The 19,155-nt window shown below is 46.3% G+C and overlaps 3 protein-coding genes across 3 annotated transcripts in view; all 3 read right to left on the bottom strand.

Annotated features, from left to right (window-relative positions):
- Positions 1 to 19,155, bottom strand: part of LOC139175949 (asialoglycoprotein receptor 1-like) — a 579,489-nt gene that overhangs the window by 551,290 nt on the left and 9,044 nt on the right. The gene's annotated exons all lie outside the window — the stretch shown is intronic.
- On the bottom strand, positions 1,437 to 12,751 carry LOC139153197 (monocarboxylate transporter 11-like). The gene is made up of 4 exons (XM_070726832.1): positions 12,553 to 12,751; positions 10,672 to 10,815; positions 8,500 to 9,234; positions 1,437 to 1,597 (listed from the first exon to the last, which is right to left on the bottom strand). Exons 1-4 carry the CDS (start codon positions 12,749 to 12,751, stop codon positions 1,437 to 1,439), a joined length of 1,239 nt encoding a protein of 412 aa, XP_070582933.1.
- ACAP1 (ArfGAP with coiled-coil, ankyrin repeat and PH domains 1) overlaps positions 17,765 to 19,155 on the bottom strand; it is a 47,374-nt gene continuing 45,983 nt past the window's right edge. The window contains exon 22 of the mRNA XM_070767342.1: positions 17,765 to 18,189. Coding sequence (XP_070623443.1) covers positions 18,083 to 18,189 — 107 coding nt within the window. The 3' untranslated portion in view covers positions 17,765 to 18,082. The remainder of the gene's footprint in view (positions 18,190 to 19,155) is intronic.

Raw genomic sequence — 19,155 nt, 5'->3', positions numbered from 1 at the left:
CTAAGGGAATCAGTAACACAGTTGTTAAGTGAATCTGGCTTCCCCTTTGACTCGTAAGAAAGGTCACAAAAGGGGATTGTGGACGTTGTGATCGTCATAAATACGAGTCCCTTGTGGAGCATCCGAATTTGGATCAAAAGACTCTGGGGATGCTGCCATGGTAGTTAAGTGTGAAAAACGGTCTTTGATTACCTTTGTAGCTCAAGAGCACCCCCCGGTGCCTCTCCTAAGAATAACATGCCGGATGTTATTCCTCTAGGAGACGCACCAGGGGGCGCTGTTGTATTGTATTGAGAGTACAAAGATTTAACTTAGGATGCATTGCTTAGTGACAGTTTAAAATTATGACAAACTTCCCGGGGAGAGGGCTACTTGAGAGCTAGTTCTGAAGTTGGGGGCGATATCCTGCCTGCCCCCCCCCCAGGAACTAAGAGACATTTACAGAAGTCTGCAATGTACCCTTGCTTCACTGAATGGAATGGAATGGAATAGAATAGAATAGAATTCTTTATTGGCCAAATGTGATTGGACACACAAGGAATTTGTCTTTGGTGCAGATGCTCTCAGGGTACATAAAAGAAAATATACATTTGTCAAGAATCAGGAGGTACAACATTTAATGATGGTCATAGGGGTCAAATAAGCAATGAAGAAACAATATTAATAAAAATCTTAGGACATAAGCAACAAGTGACAGTCATACAGTCCTAAGTGGGAGGAAAAGGAGGATAGGAATGATGAGAAAAAACTAGTAGAAATAGAAGTGCAGACTTAGTAAAAAGTTTGACAGATTGGCCGATTTGATTAACATCCACTGTTTAAAAAGGGGGGGGGGTGTCATAATATAGTTAGTCCTCGACTTATGACCATTTTCAACCGTCCCAGTTCGGTACTAACAAGGAAAATTCGGGGGCGAAGGGAGCCAGATTCGCTTAACGATGGCGTGACCCCCTTAACGACCTCACAGTGATCAGCTTAACAACCCAGGCCAAAAAAAAAGCAATTGAACTGGGTGGGACTCATTTAATGACTGCCTCACTTAGCCATGGAAATTCTGGGAAGTCTAAGGACTGCCCTTATCAGTGGGTCACCCGATTTACAACCATGATGGTCATAGGTTTGAGGACTACACACTGTGATGGCCAACAGTTTCCAGGCGATCCCGCAACATCAGAGCTTCCTGTGGCCTACATGAAATTTTTGTGGACGTGGCAACAGAGACACGTGTCCCCTTTGAATGTCGGACACTAGAGAAGGCACCAGAGATGGCCTTTAAGGCAGTGGATTATGGGTTTGACGCATTGGATGCCCTAAGTTAGATTCACACTCCCATCATCTTGTTTGGGTGATGGGCATTGCCAGAAGACCCCAGAGGGAGGAACATGGGGCGTCTTTCATATTTCCAAATGCCTCCTGGACTGCGTGGGGCAAGACGGCTAATGATGCCCCACAACTCCGGACATCTCATCTCGTTGGGTGCTGCGGCAGCCAGATGAGGGGGAGGGGAGGGTAAAGAAAACCAGACTGGCACAGAGGACAAAGGCACCTCCGACCAGGAAGGAGGCAGTGAAGTTTCCGGTTTGGTCCCGCAGGAAGCCTGGGAAGAAAAAGAAGAGACAAAGAGGAATAAACCAACATTGCTGGCTTAATCATGGTTTGTTAGATTAAACCCTTTAACCGGGCTGCAAATAGAGGCTTGGGTTCACTGTTTGCAAGATGATTAGATTAGATTAGATTTATTGGAGTAACATGGGCATATTTAGGAAAGCCCATGATAGCTCTCGCAGCTGCATTCTGCATGATCTGAAGTTTCCGAACACTCTTCAAAGGTAGCCCCATGTAGAGAGCGTTGCAGTAGTCGAGCCTCGAGGTGATGAGGGCATGAGTGACTGTGAGCAATGAGTCCCGGTCCAGATAGGGCCGCAACTGGTGCACCAGGCGAACCTGGGCAAATGCCCCCCTCGCCACAGCTGAAAGATGGTTCTTGAAGTAGACCCAGAGACAGGGTTTGAGCAATCGGTACTTTTATTCAGCTCAGAGAATAAGTGACAGCTCAGCAAGGTAAAGTGACAATTCAGCGAGTACCGACTGGCTCTGCAGGGAGAAGCCGCTTCTTTTATACTTTTGCGGTTCCCGCCAAAGCGAGAGCCGGCCGCGTCTGAGCCAATCAGGAGCGACTTCCTGCTTGGGCTCAGACAGCGCTGGAAAAAGAGGAACAAACTATTTACAGCGTTACAAGGTAGCCATTTCAGGATACAACACCCCTCCCCTCATAGTTGGACCCATCCATCAAGAAAGCCACGTGACGAAGTCGTCCAATCGGTGAGGCCTTCGAGACTCTCGCGCTGACCTGCGCAGTCCATTTTCTCCTTCGCCACTGACTGTGGAGGATGGCTCGCCGCTGTTCTCCCGGTGCGGCGGACTAGGCCTGGCGGGCCCAACGAAGGCCTCGGAGGACGAGGATGGCTCGGCGTCGCTGGATGGTTCCCCCTGGCCCGATAAGTCTCTCTGCGTGTTTCTTAGTTCGGGCAATGTATAAAAGTCTGTTGAGGGGGGAGAGTCCGAGTCAGCGGGTTGTTGTAATTGGTTTTCAGTTCGTTTCCGAATGTGGTCTATGTGTCGTTTCCACAAACGACCATCCTCCAGTTTAACAATATAAGTCTTGGGTGCATTTTGCTTAACAATAATTCCCTTCATCCAGTTTACATTTCCATCAAAGCATTTTACATATACATTTTGACCCAAATACATTTCTCTTTCTGGTTTTATGCACATTTGGTTATTATTCAAACAGAACCTTGGGTTTAACCTGTCTAGTGGTGACCTCAACTTTCTCCCCATCAATAACTCTGCAGGGCTTACATGTGTGTGCGAGTTAGGGGTAATGTGCTGGGTTAATAAGAATTGGTCCAAGTTCTGTTGCACATCTCCAGGGCCTGACCTGTGCAATGCCTCTTTTGCCACCCTTACGTAACGTTCTGCCAACCCGTTAGCCCAGGGCGAGTAAGGCGAGATGAGGGCATGTCTGACCCCCAGGCCATCTAGGAATAATTCGAATTGCCTGGCTGTTAGTTGTGGTCCATTGTCAGACACCAATAGATCAGGGCAACCATGGGATGCAAACAGTCTGCTCAATACCTTGATAGTGGCACTTGTGGTTATGTTGTTCATTGCTATTATTTCCAACCATTTGGAGAAAGCATCAACCACTATTAGGAAATACTGAGACCCCACTGGGCCAGCAAAATCAATGTGGATCCTAGACCAAGGGCCAGCAGGCTGTTCCCACTCAGCCGGAGTTGTTTTGGGGGGATTGGGCCTAGACTCTTGGCACGGGTCACACTTTGAAACCCAACTTTCAATATCAGCATCAAGCCCTGGCCACCATAAATGCCCCCTTGCTAGGCTCTTCATCCTGACAATCCCAGGATGGCCCACGTGTAACATTCTGAGTACCTTTTCCCTTAGGCGTTTGGGGATGATCACTCTATCCCCCCACAGCAAACAACCTTTTACATATGACAATTCAAGCCTTTTGTTCTTAAAATCACACAATTCAGGTTTAACAATATCATTTTGCCATCCCTTTAGAACACAGTTCACTACTTGTTTCAGGATTTGGTCTTGCTGCGTGTGTGCAGCTACCTCTTTTGCTGTGGTTAGTGGGTTTTCCTCGAGTTCTATCATTAGCACGTCTGTGGTTGGAACAGGGTCTTCTACCAGGTCTGCTATGGGGCATCTGCTGAGGCCGTCTGCATGATTGATTTCCTTCCCCCCCTTGTGGGTGAGCTCATACTGATACCCAGAGAGGAAAAGGGCCCATCTGATTAGTCTTGGAGACATAAAAGGTGGAGTGGGCTTGTTGGGGGCTAGCAGGCCTAGTAGGGGTTTGTGGTCAGTGACTAGCTCAAAATTTCTTCCAAAAATGTAATTGTGAAACTTCTTTACCCCTGCCACTAATGCCAGAGCCTCCTTGTCTAACTGGCTATAATTTCTCTCCGTGCTGGTCATGGTTCTTGAAAAAAATGCTATTGGGGCCTCTGTCTGATTAGGTAGAACGTGAGCTAGGACTCCTCCTATGCCGTACGGCGAAGCGTCGCACGTGAGCCTAATGGGTAGTGAGGCACTATATTGGACTACTACACTTTTAGAAGTTAGTAAATTTTTTATTTGAGCAAAGGCTTCACGTTCAATTTTCCCCCATGTCCAGCGGGCTTCCTTCTGGAGTAAACGATGGAGAGGCTCTGCTACTGTTGCCTTCTGCTTTAAAAAAACGGAATAAAAATTAAGGAGGCCCAAAAATGCTTGCAACTCACTCTTATCTCGTGGCTCTGGGGCTTCTCTAATTGCTCTCAGCTTCTCAGTTGTGGGGTGGATACCTTCCTTATCTATTTTATATCCTAGGAATTCAATACTGTTAGTTCCCCAGACACATTTATCAGGTTTGATTCGTAACCCTTTGTCCTGTAGCCTCTTAAGTACTTCCCTTATTCTTTTGTTCACTTGTTCCTGGTTTTCCCCTGCAATTAAGATGTCATCAAAATATGGGATGGCCCCATTTACCCCTGACAATAGGCGTTCCATGATGCTCTGGAATATCCCTGGGGCTATGCTCACCCCAAACTGTAACCTCGTGCATTTGAAAGCCCCCCTGTGCGTTACAATTGTTTGAGCGTTTGCTGTTTGTTCATCGACCGGAAGTTGCTGGTAAGCCTGCGCCAGGTCGATCTTTGCGAACCTTTTCCCCTCCCCCAGGGAGTGTAAGAGTTGTTGCACAACCGGAATGGGGTAGGGGTGGTGTTGGAGTGCCTTATTCAGGGTTGATTTGTAATCAGCGCAAACTCTTAAGGAGCCATCTGGCTTCAGGGGTGTCACTATGGGAGTTTCCCATGGCCCCTGTTCCACAGGGACCAAGATACCTTGACTAATGAGTTTGTCCAGCTGTAAGTCTAGCTTGGGGAGAAGCGGGAGGGGAACCCTGCGAGGTTTCAGTCTAACTGGTGGGACCTTGGGGTCAATAGAGAAAGATATGGGGGTTCCCTTATACAATCCTAAGGTGGGGCTGAACACTTCAGGGAACTCTTTCACAAAGTTAGGCATAATATCACAGTTTACATTACACACACCCGAAATTTCAATCCCCAACGGTTCCATCCATGCTAGCCCTAGCAGGGAGTGTTTGGCCCCCGTCACAATAAGCATGGGAAGGGTACATTTGACATTCTTAAATACAATAGGTACATTTGCAGTTCCCAGGACCGAGATTACCCCCCCTTGGAAGTCTCTGATCACCAAAGAGGTTTGAATTAGGTCAGCCTCAGACACATTAGGCATATATAGCTTAAATTTTTCCCAGGGCATGATGGTATATCTCGAACCCGTATCTAGCTCCATTGAGCAAGGCTGGTTATTTAGCAACAACGAGATAACAATTTTAGCCCCCTTTTTGGTTGCCGTGTTATTCACGGAATATTGAGAGTTACCTCTATTGTAGTCTCGGTTAGCGGTGGGGTAATTCCTTTGACCCGAGTTGCGGAACGGTCTCCTTTCTCGCGATTGGGGGGGGTGGTTTTGGGGTCGCTGGTATTGTTGTGTGGCAAAAGTTTCTTCTGGTGCCGTTGCCCTGCACGCGATGGCGATGTGGCCTCTCCGGTTGCAACGGCGGCAAGTGGTGTCGCGGAACGGGCATCGATGGCGCTGGTGATTTCCCCGGCAGCCCGCGCAGGGGGCTGGATGAGTAGCTCTAGGGTGTCTCGGTTGGTCTTGCAGGAGGAGGCAGTCGTCCCCGTTGCTAGTTAGCTGGCCGCGGACGTCTGTTCCCATGGCGCTGGGAGACTCGGCGTCGATTTTGGCAATGGTTTCACGCCTTCCGTGCTCTTTTAATTCTCTTGCCGCTGCGTCGGCTGCTTCCGCGGTTTGCGCTAATTTGATTACGGTTTGTAGAGTCGGCTCATCTTCGGTGAGGAGTTTACTTCTCACTGTGTGGTTCTTCATGCCGAAAATCAAGGCGTCGGTGAGGCGAGCTTCCGGATCTTGAAACTTGCCATTGAGCGAGTACCGTTCGAAGCCGCGTTGTGAATTGGCTTATTGACTCGGTTTCTCTCTGAGCCATCATGTGAAATTGATGCCGGTAAACCACGGCTGGTCTGGTTGGTTTAAAATGGCTCGCTAGTTTCTGTTGAAGGACGTCCCACGCTGTGGCTCTTGCTTGTTCTGGTTCGGTGAGAGTTTGGGCAAGTCTACGGATCTCTGCGCCGCAGTAGTTTAGAAAAATAGCCCGTCTGCGATCGGCTCCGGCGTCCTGCATTCCCGCCGCCTCGAGGAATATCTCAAAGGTGGCCATGTATTCGTCCCAAGTCATTTTCTCGGCATCGAAAAGTTCTGGAGCCTGGCCGATCTGGATTTTGTCCATGTTGCACGCGAAGTTCTTCCGTTCGTTCGTCGCCAGTGAAGTAGACCCAGAGACAGGGTTTGAGCAATCGGTACTTTTATTCAGCTCAGAGAATAAGTGACAGCTCAGCAAGGTAAAGTGACAATTCAGCGAGTACCGACTGGCTCTGCAGGGAGAAGCCGCTTCTTTTATACTTTTGCGGTTCCCGCCAAAGCGAGAGCCGGCCGCGTCTGAGCCAATCAGGAGCGACTTCCTGCTTGGGCTCAGACAGCGCTGGAAAAAGAGGAACAAACTATTTACAGCGTTACAAGGTAGCCATTTCAGGATACAACAGTTCTCTAATGTGAGCTGTGGATCGAGGAGGACGCCCAAGTTGCGGACCCTCTCTGAGGGGGTCAATACTTCCCCCCCCCAGGGTAATGGATGGACAGATGGGATTGTCCTTGGGAGGCAGAACCCACAGCCACTCCGTCTTATCCGGGTTGAGTTTGAGTCTGTTGACACCCATCCAGGCCCCAACAGCCTCCAGGCACCGGCACATCACTTCCACTGCTTGGCTGACTGAGCTAGAAAGCAGCTGGGATTTAATTGAGTTCAAGACAGGGGGGATGTCAACTCCCAGAATTCCCCAGCTGGTTTGATTCATGACGGTTGGACTTTGCTCCCAGAATTCCCCAGTCAGCATGGTTTAAGAGGCATGGACTTCAACTCCCAGAATCCCCCAAGCATTTCTCAAAATTCAATATGAATAGAAGAAAAACAATCACATCTTTTTTGATTGGGAAACTTTTTTAGTAGATAGTGGGAATGCGGTAGAATAGCTGTAATACACATAATAATGATAACAACAACAACAACAACAACAACAACAACAACAAGAGAGTTGGAAGGGACTTCTGAGATCATCTAGTGATCTAGTCCATCCCCCTGCTTGGGCAGGAAACTCTACACCTGGACTTCAGCAAAGTTTTAAAAAAAACTAACCCACAACAAACTTGGTTAATAACCCATTTGGGAGGGAGGGGTGCTGGACGGGGGGGGGGGTTAATTAAATGAAGAAATGGATTCGCTGGCTGGTGCATTCTGGGAGTTGAAGTCCCCCCTGTCTTCAAGGGGCCAGGTTTGTGACATATTAAGTAGCGCAGAACCCATCTGGCACAAAACAACATCTGGACTCAGCCCGCCCCGCCCCCCAACACTGAACAAATCTCCTGTGGCCTAGAGGTGGAACGCTTGCCTCAGGATCAGCAGGTGGTGAGTTCAATCCTAGGTAGAGGCAGATGGGGTTGGACTAGATGACCTACAAGGTCCCTTCCGCCTCGTGTTACCGTATTTTTTGGAGTATAAGATGCACCTTTTTTCTCCCTAAAAGAGGCTGATAATTCAGGTGCATTTTATACTCTGAGTGTAGCTCCCCCCCACACCCCCAGCCCTAACTAGCTGCTAACACTCTTCCAGCTCTTCCCTCGCAGGCCCTTTCATTGTTACTCTCAGGGAAGAATGTTTTCCAAGCCCTAAGTCTTTGCAGGAGTTTTTTTATTGCTCTGACTTGCTCCAAATAAATTTCTTCCCAGCCCTAACCAGGTGCTAACAATGTTCCCAGCTCCTACCCACTTGCAAGCTCTTTCATTGTTACTCTCTGGGAAGAATGTTTTCCAAGCCCTAAGTCTTTTCAGGGGGTTTTCCCATTGCTCTAATTTGCTCTAAGTTTCTTCCCAACCCTAACTAGGTGCCAACAATGTTCCCTGCTCCTACCCACTTGCAAGCTCTTTCATTGTTACTCTCTGGGAAGAATGTTTTCCAAGCCCTAAGTCTTTGCAGGGGGTTTTTTCATTGCTCTACTTGCTGCAAATGTTTCTTTCCAGGTGCTAATGATGTTCCCAGCTATTCCTGACTTGCGATCTCTTTCATTGTTACTCTCTCAGAATAAAAATAAAATCAAGCCTTTAACCAGGGGATAAAATAATATGCCAAAACTGACCAGACTAAGGACACTGGCCAGATGAATACCTGATGAGCAGATTCTTTCCCTATTTTTCTCCCCAAAACTCCGAAAAAATACAGTAATCTGTTAAAATCATACAGGCCTCTCGCGCTAACTTTCTTACCTGAGAGTGGGGGGCCTAGCAACCCCCCGATGCTCATCGACATCATACACAGCCCTGTGGCGTTCACAACACGGCTGGTGCCCACCAGCTCAGGCAAGACCCCGAAGGCCACTGTTGCGAAACTTCCCGCGCTGGCGCCGTAGAGCCCAGCCAGAAGGAGCAGGCTGGTGTAGGAGGAGGAGGCTGGGAACAAGAGGAGGGCGACCCCTACCAAGGAATTGAAGCCCACCAGCAGGTAGACGGCGGGCAAGAGACGACGGTCGGCCACGCAGCCTGCCAGAAGTCGGGCCAGGCCATCGGCTAAGGCTGCTACTGAGACGGCGAAGGCCGCACTGTACGGTTCTAGGCCCAGCGCCTGGCCGTAGGCATCCAGATGAACGTACGGGGTGAAGTACCCAGCGGCCAGTAAGGCAGTGCCCAGGGCAAATGCCCCGAAGCCTCGCTGGGCCAAGAGACCCGCGTCAAAGATGGAGGTTGACTTAGGGCGGTCTCCGCGTAAGGCCAACGGCCGAAGGAGGGCCCCGCCGGGCACCAGGTGGAGGGTCAGAGCCGAGGTGGCCAGCAGGGTGCCCCGCCAGGCAAGACGGTCAGCCACCAGGCGCAGGAGGGGAGAGAGGGCGAAAGTGGTCAGTCCATTCCCGGTCAATGCTAGGCCCACGGCCAGTGAGCGTCGGGTGGAGAAGTAGCAGGAGAGGGTCCCCATCGTCGGGGCGAAGGTGAGCGCCCAGCCCAAACCTAAAGGCGGAGAGAAAGAATGGAGAAAAGGGGGGGAGTTTCTGCAATATTTATTGTACAAATAAAATAAAATATTTATAAAGGCTGTGTTCCACAATATTTTATAATATTTATAATATAATATTTATAATATAATAGTTATAATATTTATAAAATATTTATAAAGGATGTGTTCCAAATATCTTATAATATAATATTTATTATATTTATAATATTATAATATAAAATAACATGACATAACATAACATAATATTTATAATACAATGTTCCCTCAATTTTCACGGGTTCGAACTTCGCGAAAAGTCTATACCACGGTTTTTCAAAAATATTAATTAAAAAATACTTTGTGGTTTTCCCCCCCTATACCACGGTTTTTCCCACCCGATGACGTCATATGTCATTGCCAAACTTTCATCCACCTTTAATAAATATCTTTTAAATAAACTTTAATAAATAAACATGGTGAGTAAATGGTTGCTAAGGGAATGGGAAATTGCAATTTAGGGATTTAAAGTGTTAAGGGAAGGCTTGAGATACTGTCCATAGCCAAAAATAGTGTATTTACTTCCGCATCTCTACTTCGCGGAAATTCGACTTTCGCGGGTGGTCTTGGAATGCATCCCCCGCGAAAAGCGAGGGAACACTGTATTTATAAAATATTTATAAAGGGTGTGTTCCATGATATAAAATTAAACATTTTTTACATTTTATATTATAAATTTTTTATAAATATTTATATGTTCCACTATATTTATTGATTCATTTATATTCCACCTGTATTACATATTATACAAACAATTCAAAACTTCTTCCTCCTCTTCCCCACTCCCACGGTAGGCTGGGCACAGAGAGGGACTGGGCTAAACTCACCCAGTTGGCTTTCACACCTAAGGCGGAACTAGAACTCACAAGCTCCTGGTGATTGGTCCAAATACCCTCAGCCAGCTTTCATCTTAAGACAGGACTAGAACTCATTGTCTCCTGGTGATTAGTCCAAAGTTACCCAATTGGCTTTCATGCCTAAGGCGGAACTAGAACTCACAATCACCTGGTGATTGGCCTAAAGTCACCCAGTTAGCTGTCATGGCTAAGGTAGGACTAGAACTCACCATCCCCCGGTAATTGTCCCAAAGACACCCCACCGGCTTTTGTGCCTAAGATGAAACTAATATTCACCATCACCTGGGGATTGGCCCAAAGTCACTCAGCCATTTTCTAGGTGCAAACTAGAACTCACAATCGCTAATTTTCAAGCCTCTTCACTGTTCTAGATGCAAAAGGTTCAGGCAGGGGGTCTCTTTGCCAGGAGAGGTCAAAAGAGTCAAGATGTCCACCCCGCCAGGACAAGGAAAGCATCGCACATAAAAAGGGGAGGAGCGTCAACCAGGCCCCGGCGGCCATTTTGACCAGACCTGGGTGCGGATTTACCCAACTCACCTGTGAGGAATCCCAGGCTCAGGTATAACTGCAATAAAGAGGTGCTGAACGCCGCCCCAAATATGCCCAATGAAGACAGTAGCCCGCCCAGCATGACCACCGGCCGCGCTCCGTACCGGGTGCTTGCCGCTGTGCCCAGGGGACCTGTCCAGGAGGAGACAAGAGAGGGCAGGTGGTGGTGGGAAAAGAATTGTCGGTTGTTAAAACGAGTTGCAACTGGTTTTACCACCTTTTTATCCCCACCGTCGTTAAGTGAATCGTGCGGTCGTTAAGCGAAGTCGCCTTACCCGATGCCCTTTTACTTTTTGGGGGGGGGGGGATAATTTTATTTTTATTTTTCTCCATACAAATTTTTTCAATACATTTCAAAAAACTTCATAATACAATAAAAACAGTATCGAGTAAGTGTTCTGCCGGGCTCTCTGGTAGGAGCCTCCCGAAAATTCAAAGGTACAAATTTCAGACACACACACACACACGTTTGAAAATTCAAAACAATGTTCTTTATCACAAAATTCAAAATAAACTAAGCACTCTTTTTGTCTTGCAAAGAAGCACTCGTCCCAAAACAATCGGGTAGTCTGTACAATTTCCCTTAAGCAGTCATTAAGTACTTAGCTAGCAGCTGTGAAGAAACTTCACACCCCTTCTTCTTCCAAGGAAGTGAGACACACACACACACACAAACACACACACGTGAAAAAAATCAACAAAGTTCAGAAAACAGCAACAAACGATTCCTGAAGAACTGCTATCAGATACTCTTTCACAACGGCCAAACCCACACACTGCTATTTATAGCAGCAGCCCTAATTACTGGAGCCCCACCCAACCACAGGTGGCCTCATATTCTCTTGTAATAATCCTTCAGTTGTTGTCTCCTATGCATCACTCTACGCATGCGTGGATGTGTCATTAATTCTTGTTCAGAATCCAGGGATGATACAGATGATTGATCTCCTCCTGGGCTGTCTGCCAAACTCCCCTCTTCCCTGTCACTCACGCTTCCTTGGTCAGAGGAGGCTTCGTCGGCAGATTCCACCGGGAGCAAAACAGGCCTGCGGCATGTGGATGTCTCCCCCACATCCACCTCCACATTCCTTGGGGCAGGAGCTGGGCCACAGCTAATCACAATAGTAAATAAGCCCATTATAATTGTTTTCCTCCCAAAATTTATTGGTTCCCAATGAATTACTTCCGATATTCATCAACCCCCTCGACCTTGATCTCTGATTTTTTCATCTAGATATGTAATTTTCTTCTAATTGAATTCAACCTTGATTTTCTTTAAACCTTGTTAGATTAATCATTATCCTTTTATTAATTCAGGTATGTCATCGTACCTCCTCCTCCTCCTCATGTATTTTCCAAAACTCTTACAAGAAAAGAAAATACTTTATCAACTAAAAATACAAAGAAAGAAAATTGTTGACCAAAAAAGGAAGGAAAAGAAAAGAAAAAGAAAAAAGAAAAAAACCTATTACTCTAACAATATAGAAATTAATCAATCCGTTATCTTAAATCTTCAATTCTTGAACATTTATCATAATGTTGTAATTGTATTAAATTCAATAATCAATTATTATTCATGCCCTTTGCTTGTGGAAAGCCTCCTTGAAGGGAATCGCATGACCAAATGCTTGAATTCTCGATCACTCCGGACTGTGGAGTATGCTGTGACGGTCATAAGTCCAAGGACTGACCATAAGTCATTCTCGTCATCACAAACGACTGGTCCTGATTTGAGGAGGCCCCTGCCCTCAATTTTATTTTCTCCTTCTCACACGCCAAAGATAAGTTAGGTGGGGATTGAAAATGCCCCCCTGGCTGAATGTAGCAGGGCCTTCTTTAGGGTTGGCCCCCTTAGAAAAACCCACTTACTTGCAAACTGCTTGGTTGCCAAGGTGATGGCCGTCACCCAGGACACCTGGGCCGTGGTGGCCTGGAAAGCCCCTACCAGGTCTTCAAATAGGACGCCGAAGGATCGCAGAACACCGAAGGTGAGCGAGTTGGCCAGGAACCCTGCGAGGACAACCAGCCAGCCCCAGCCTCCGTCAGGGGGGTCTTCCGGGGGCAGCATCTTCAGCAGAGTCTCAAGAGGGAACTTTGCCGAGGAGAGGGGGTCTGCTCACCCCTCACCTTATCCTGGATAAGATAAAAAGCGGGTTTTTTGCAAAATCTGGACCTCTGCAATACTAATCTTGGCCTGTGGGTGGCAGGAGCATTTTTCCATCAACTATGAGGAACTTATAAGTTTCTTGTTATTGTAAACATAGCTGTCTCCTCCCCTAATTTTTGTGTGTTACAGAGCTGAAGATTGTGTGAATTGGTTGAGTTGTGCAGACACCAAAGCCAGCGAGGAAAAGGGATTTTGTGGGATGTTACATTCTACGCAGGTAGTCCTCGACTTTCGACGATTCCCTTAGTGACCATTTGAAGTCACCATGGAACTGAACATAGTGATTGATGATTGTTTCTTACATTGACAGCCATCACCGGACCCTCCGTGATCAAATTTTGATTTGATTTAATTTAATTTAAAATTTAATTTAATTTAATTTAATTTACGTTGCCCAATCTCATGGGATTCAGACACTTGGCAACCGGTTTGTATTTATGACGGTCGCGTAATCCCCTTTTTGCGACCATTTGACAAGCAAAGTCAACGGAGAAGCCAGATTCACTCAAGAACCAGGGATTCGCTTAATGACAACGGCAAGAAAGATCGCACAACGAGGCAAAGCTCCCTTAACCCGACGTCTCGCTTAGCGACGGAAATGCAGGCCTCCATTGCTGTCGTTAGTCAAGGAGTATTTGTCGTCAGCCTGCCACCTCTCCATTCCCTCCCCCCTCTTTGGAAAACAGATCGGGTCAGATTTAAATCATAGCGTTGGCCAACAGAAGGATTACAATAAACCGGGTTTCATTTTATTAAGACGGAGAAAAGGAAAGAGGAGAAGTTGGAACTGGTTGGGTTGGTTTTCTTGGGGGGGGGAACTGCATGAGGAGGGGGGATGAACTGTAACCCCATCCGTGGGAAACTGGCTTTGTCCCACCCCAAAAAAAAGTTGCAAATGGCAATTTTAAAATTAATTAATTTGCCCAGAATGGAAATTTACGCTTAAAAAAACAACAACTGGGATCGCAGGCAAGAAACTGAGACACACGAAAGGCCCCTGTACTGGAGCGGAGATCAGTACCCGGTCAAAACGTAGGGACAGTCTAACCCCAAGTCCTCTGTGGCAGGTGTGGGCAGCTGTGTAATTCAGCCCCTTTGGGGAGGGTGTGTGTCTCAGTTTACCTGTTCTTCCCCCGCCATCCCATTCTAACCAAGGTGTGAACCACAATAGGAGCAGCAAAAAAACAGGTGGCAAGAATCAAAGGAAGGTATGTAACATTTTTGGGGTGCAGGTCAAATTCCTCTCCCTCCCCCTCTTCATTCCCTGACACCCACCCACCCCCACCCAATTCTTTACCTGCAGCAGTCAAAGGTAGAAATGCACCTTTAACCAGGTGAGACTGGACAGGGGAGGGAGACGTCCGTGTGCTTTCGGCACTCCTGTAAAAAAGCTGGAGTGACTGATGGCTTTGCCCCCAAGGAGGGTGGGAGGGAAGGGCTGTCCTCCTCCCCCTGGGTTACCTGAGGCGGCCCGGAGGCGGAGCTCTCGTTTCACAATGAGTTTGATCCTAGGTAGAGGCAGATTTTTTTTTTATTGTTTCCTGGCCACAATGAGTATATATATGCCGAAACAAAACTCCGCAATGGCAACAGGAGGAGCATCCGGCCAGTAAAATGCTCAGCTCCATTTAGTTTCCCCAAGACTGATGATGATGATGGTCCGGGGCCAGAGAAGGCTGGGCAGGGCAGAGCCACCTAATGGTGGCTGCAACCCCCCAAAACTTCAAAAACCACCGTTTTCTGGCTCAAAAATGAAGTTTGTTCAGTTAATTTCCAGATTGAACTGGAATATTTTGAGGATATTCCGGTATCCTGACCGGATGCGCGACAGTAAAGATGAGGGCTCCATTGAGAATGTGCAGAGTGCTTGAATTCCTTAGCGCAAAGCAAACAGGGCCAGGGGGAAAGTTGTTGTCAGTGGACTCTTTTAAAGGAGGCCATGATGCCGTGTTGCAGGCTGGTTTTTGACTTGCGATTCAGTTAGTGACCATTCAAATTTGGAACCAAATTTATCTGTTTATGACCGTTGCAGTGTCCTGCGACCACCCCTTTGCGACTTTCTGACTTGCCAAGTCTGTGGGGCGGAGAACCAGATTAGGTTAACAACTCTGCTGCTCAATCAACAAGTGATTCGCTTAACGACGGTGGCCAGCGACGTTGCAAATTGGGACAATTTAACAAACGTCTTGCTTAACAACAGAAATGTTGAGCTAAATTGCAGTTGTGCATCCTTCTGCAGTATTTAATTACTGTATTTACTCATTGATTGATTTATTACATTTATATAAGTAGTTCTCAACTTATGACCGCAATTTATGTAATTAAGCGAAACATTTATTAAGTGAATTTTGGCCCCGTTTTATGACCTTTCTCATTATTATTATTATTATTATTATTATTATTATTATTATTATTATTATTATTATTATGTCAATACAACACAACAAACGAGATCACCATGCTGGATTTCGTATTTCATCACCAGTCGGGCGCTTCCCAAGCACCAATGACTGCGTGATGTAGCGGCAAATTATGTTTGCCGATCCCAGTAAAGCGGCCTTTTGCAATTGACAGATGGAGATTTTGTCAATTCCGATGGTTTTCAAATGTCCGCTGAGATCCTTTGACCCTGCGCCCAGCGTGCCAAGGACCACTGGGACCACTTTCACAGGCTTATGCCAGAGTCGTTGCAGCTCGATTTTTAGATCTTCGTATTTCACTAATTTCTCCAGCTGCTTCTCCTCAATTCTGCTGTCTCCTGGGATTGCGATGTCGATGATCCATACTTTCTTTTTCTCCACAATCAGGATGTCTGGTGTGTTATGCTTCAGAATTCGGTCAGTCGGAAGTCCCACAGTAGCTTTGCTTGCCCATTTTCGACCACTTTTTCGGGCTTATGATCCCACCAGTTCTTTGCCACTGGTAAATGGTAGTTCCGGCACAAGTTCCTGTTTGCAAGTTGGGCTGTTTTATGCCCTCTGTGACTTCAGGAAGTTTCCTTGAAACCTCCGTAGTGCAAAAATACAGCCTAATGGGCAAACCAGAAGTTCGTTTTTCTGAATTTCCGGTTTGCCCTTTTGGTTGTTTTTTTGCAGTCCGGGGCATCAGGGAAGGTTCCCTGAAGCCTCCAGAGGGCAAAGCGGCCTTCCCCAAAGCAGAAAACCAGCTGGATAGCAGGCACATGTGCAGTAGGGCTGACATAGGGCAATGTCTTGCGTATCCTCCGATATAGCTCCGCATGCCACTTGTGACACGCGTGCCATAGGTTTGCTATAACGGATCTAGTCCATGGTTCTGCCCTTTTACAGCCAAGTCTACCCTAAAACGTTCTAGTTCAGGGATGTCAAAACTCAAGACCTGCAGGCAGGAAATGGCTCATGATGTGGTCGGATCAGGCCTGCGGGGGGCGCCCCGGTCTCCCCAATGCGAAGAGGAAAGATTGGACCAGCGTGGCTTCGGCCTAGTCGACCCAATGAGAAGAGGAAACATGGTAACAGTTTGGGGAGTGGCATCAAATTGGACACGCCCACCCTGTTGGACACACCCACCCAGCACCACAGGTCTGACACGGCCCTCAATGAAATTGAGCTCGACACCCTGCTCCAGTTAAAGCCTTGATTGATATCCAAATAAACTATGTCAGGGCGTTTCCCCATAGAAACATAGAAGACTGAGGGCAGAAAAAGACCTCATGGTCCATCTAGTCTGCCCTTATACTATTTCCTGTATTTTATCTTAGGATGGATCTATGTTTATCCCAGGCATGTTTACATTCAGTTCCCGTGGATTTATCTACCACGTCTGCTGGAAGTTTGTTCCAAGCATCTACTACTCTTTCAGTGAAATACTTTCTCATGTTGCCTTTGATCTTTCCCCCAACTAACTTCAGATTGTGTCCCCTTGTCCTTGTGTTCACTTTCCTATTAAAAACATTTCTCTCCTGGACCTTATTTAACCCTTTAACATATTTAAATGTTTCGATCATGTCCCCCCTTTTCCTTCTGTCCTCCAGACTAGACAGATGGCGTCCATGAAGTCTTTCCTGGTGCGTTTGATGCTTAAGACCTTCCACCATCTTGTAGCCCGTCTTTGGACCCGTTCATTTTGTCAATATCTTTTTGTAGGTGAGGTCTCCAGAACTGGACACAGTATTATTCCAAATGGGGTCTCACCAGCCCTCTATATAAGGAGTCACAATCTACTAAATCCACTAAACGAGAAATTAAGCCTTCCAAAGGTCTAGCTCCATGATGGCGAACCTACGGCATGTGTGCCACAGGCGGTACGTGGAGCCATATCAGAGGGCACATAAAGTGTTGCTCTGTGTCAGCTCCAGTGCACATGTGTGAACTAGCCGCCTGATTTTCGGCTTTGGGAAAGGCCGTTCTGCCCTCCAGAGACTTCAGGGAAGCTTCCGTAAAGGCCTGGAGTGTAAAAAATGGCCAAAGGAGCAAACCGGAAGTTCTGAAAAACAGTTTGCCTGTTGTGCTGTTTTTGACGTTCGTGGGCTTTAGAAAGCTTCCCTGAGGGCTCCGGAGTGCGAAAAACGGCACAACAGGCAAACCGGAAGTCCGTTTTTCAGAACTTCTGGTTTGTTCATTTGGCCGTTTTTTCACTGTCCCAGGCTTCAGTGAGGCCTGTGCGGCTGGGCAGGTATGGGAGAATTGTGCACACGCACAGGGGCAGTGCATCGCATCGGAGGGAGGGAATGGGCACACACACACCATTTTGGCACACAATCTTAAAAGAGGTTCTTCATCTTTTGTGTAGCTGGTCAAAAGTGAAAATGTGCGCATTTCAATTGCACCGCGGTTGCTAGCGCAGTTTCTGAAACAGAAACAAGTATAAATCGGATACAGAAACTCCATTTTTAGAGGTTATTCTGACGAATCCATCAACGTGACCAACAAACCATCATTCTTGGACTGCGGAGAGCCAGGTTTATTCCCCAAATAAAATACACACTTTTCCCAGCTTCCCAGTTGCCCCCCACCCCACATTCCCCTCTTCTGTACATCGACACATCACTTTTTCCAGACTTGGAGGAAAAACAAAAACGATTCAATTTATGGGTGCCAATCAATTCTATGGCTGTCCCTTTAGAATCATTCGGAGATGACAGACACAGTCCAAAAGCAATAAATAAAAAATGAAAGGATCAGAAAGAGGGTGGGGGGAGTCAGAAGCGTCCAAAATGAACAAAGTTTCCATATTTTCCTTCTCGGAGGAAATTCACAAAGTAGTGAGTTTGAGGTCGAAGGTCTTCCGGGATAGTTTCTCCGGATCGTTGGAGGCCATTAAGGAGAAATCTTGGAAAATGTCCAGATAGGTTTCATCTCCTGGAACAAAAAAAAAAAAAAAGATCTTTTTTTATTATTAAAAAGTCCAGAAGGAGTTGAGTGGCTTATAAAATTAAAATTAAAAAAATTAAAATTAAAAAAATTAAAATTAAAAACATTAAAATTTAAAAGAATTTAAAATTTTTTAAAAAATTTAAAAAATTTAAAAAATTTAAAAATTTAAATTTTTAAAAAAAATTTAAAAATTTAAATTTTTTTAAAAAAATTAAAAATTTAAATTTTTTAAAAAAATTTAAAAATTTAAATTTTTTTTAAAAAAATTGGTTAAAAAAATTAAAATTAAAAGTAAAATTAAAAGTAAAATAATTACAATAATTACAATTAAAATTAAAATAATTAAAATTAAAATTAAAATGCTTTGGTGGGACAACGCTTGCAATAGGGCATCCGGTTTTGGTTTTTAAAGAAGCGATTAGACAATCATGTGATGAAATGGTTGTAGGGCTGCAATGGCGAACCTATGGCACACGTGTCACAGGTGGCACACGGAGCCATATCGGAGGGCACGCCAGGTGTTGCCCTAGGTCAGCTCCGGCACGCACTGGCCAGCTAATTTTCGGTCTTGGGGAAGGCAATTTTCGCCCTCCGGAGGCTTTTCAGGGAAGCTTCACTGAAGCCCCAGAGTGCAAAAAACCTGCCCAATGGGCAAACCAGAGGTCAGTTTTTCCGGACTTCCGGTTTGCCCATTTGGCCATTTTTTCCCCGCCTGTAAGTGTGCATGGGGGGTGGAGGGGTTTGTACACATGTGTGGGGGCAGCATGGGGGAGGGTGTGCATGTGTGTGGGGGTGGGGAAGGGGTGTGAGCCCGTGCTAACACACACACACACACACCTTTTTGGCATGCGAACCAAAAAAGGCTTGCCATCACTGCTATATAGAGTTTCCTGTCTAAACTGGGGGTTGGACTAGAAGACCTCCAAGGTCCCTTCCAATTTAATCTAATAA

The sequence above is a fragment of the Erythrolamprus reginae genome, chromosome Z, assembly GCF_031021105.1.
Source record: "Erythrolamprus reginae isolate rEryReg1 chromosome Z, rEryReg1.hap1, whole genome shotgun sequence".
Taxonomy (NCBI): domain Eukaryota; kingdom Metazoa; phylum Chordata; class Lepidosauria; order Squamata; family Dipsadidae; genus Erythrolamprus; species Erythrolamprus reginae.
This window is presented reverse-complemented; position numbering and strand designations above follow the sequence as displayed.

Excerpts from the sequence above, each read along its gene's own strand:
- LOC139153197 (XM_070726832.1), bottom strand. The coding sequence starts at position 12,751 with ATGCTGCCCCCGGAAGACCCCCCTGACGGAGGCTGGGGCTGGCTGGTT. Across the intron at positions 9,235-10,671 it reads GAGCCTGGGATTCCTCACAG|GTTTGGGCTGGGCGCTCACC; the intron begins GTGAGTTGGGTA and ends CTCCGCCTTTAG. Across the intron at positions 1,598-8,499 it reads GCTAGGCCCCCCACTCTCAG|GCTTCCTGCGGGACCAAACC; the intron begins GTAAGAAAGTTA and ends TTTTCTTCCCAG.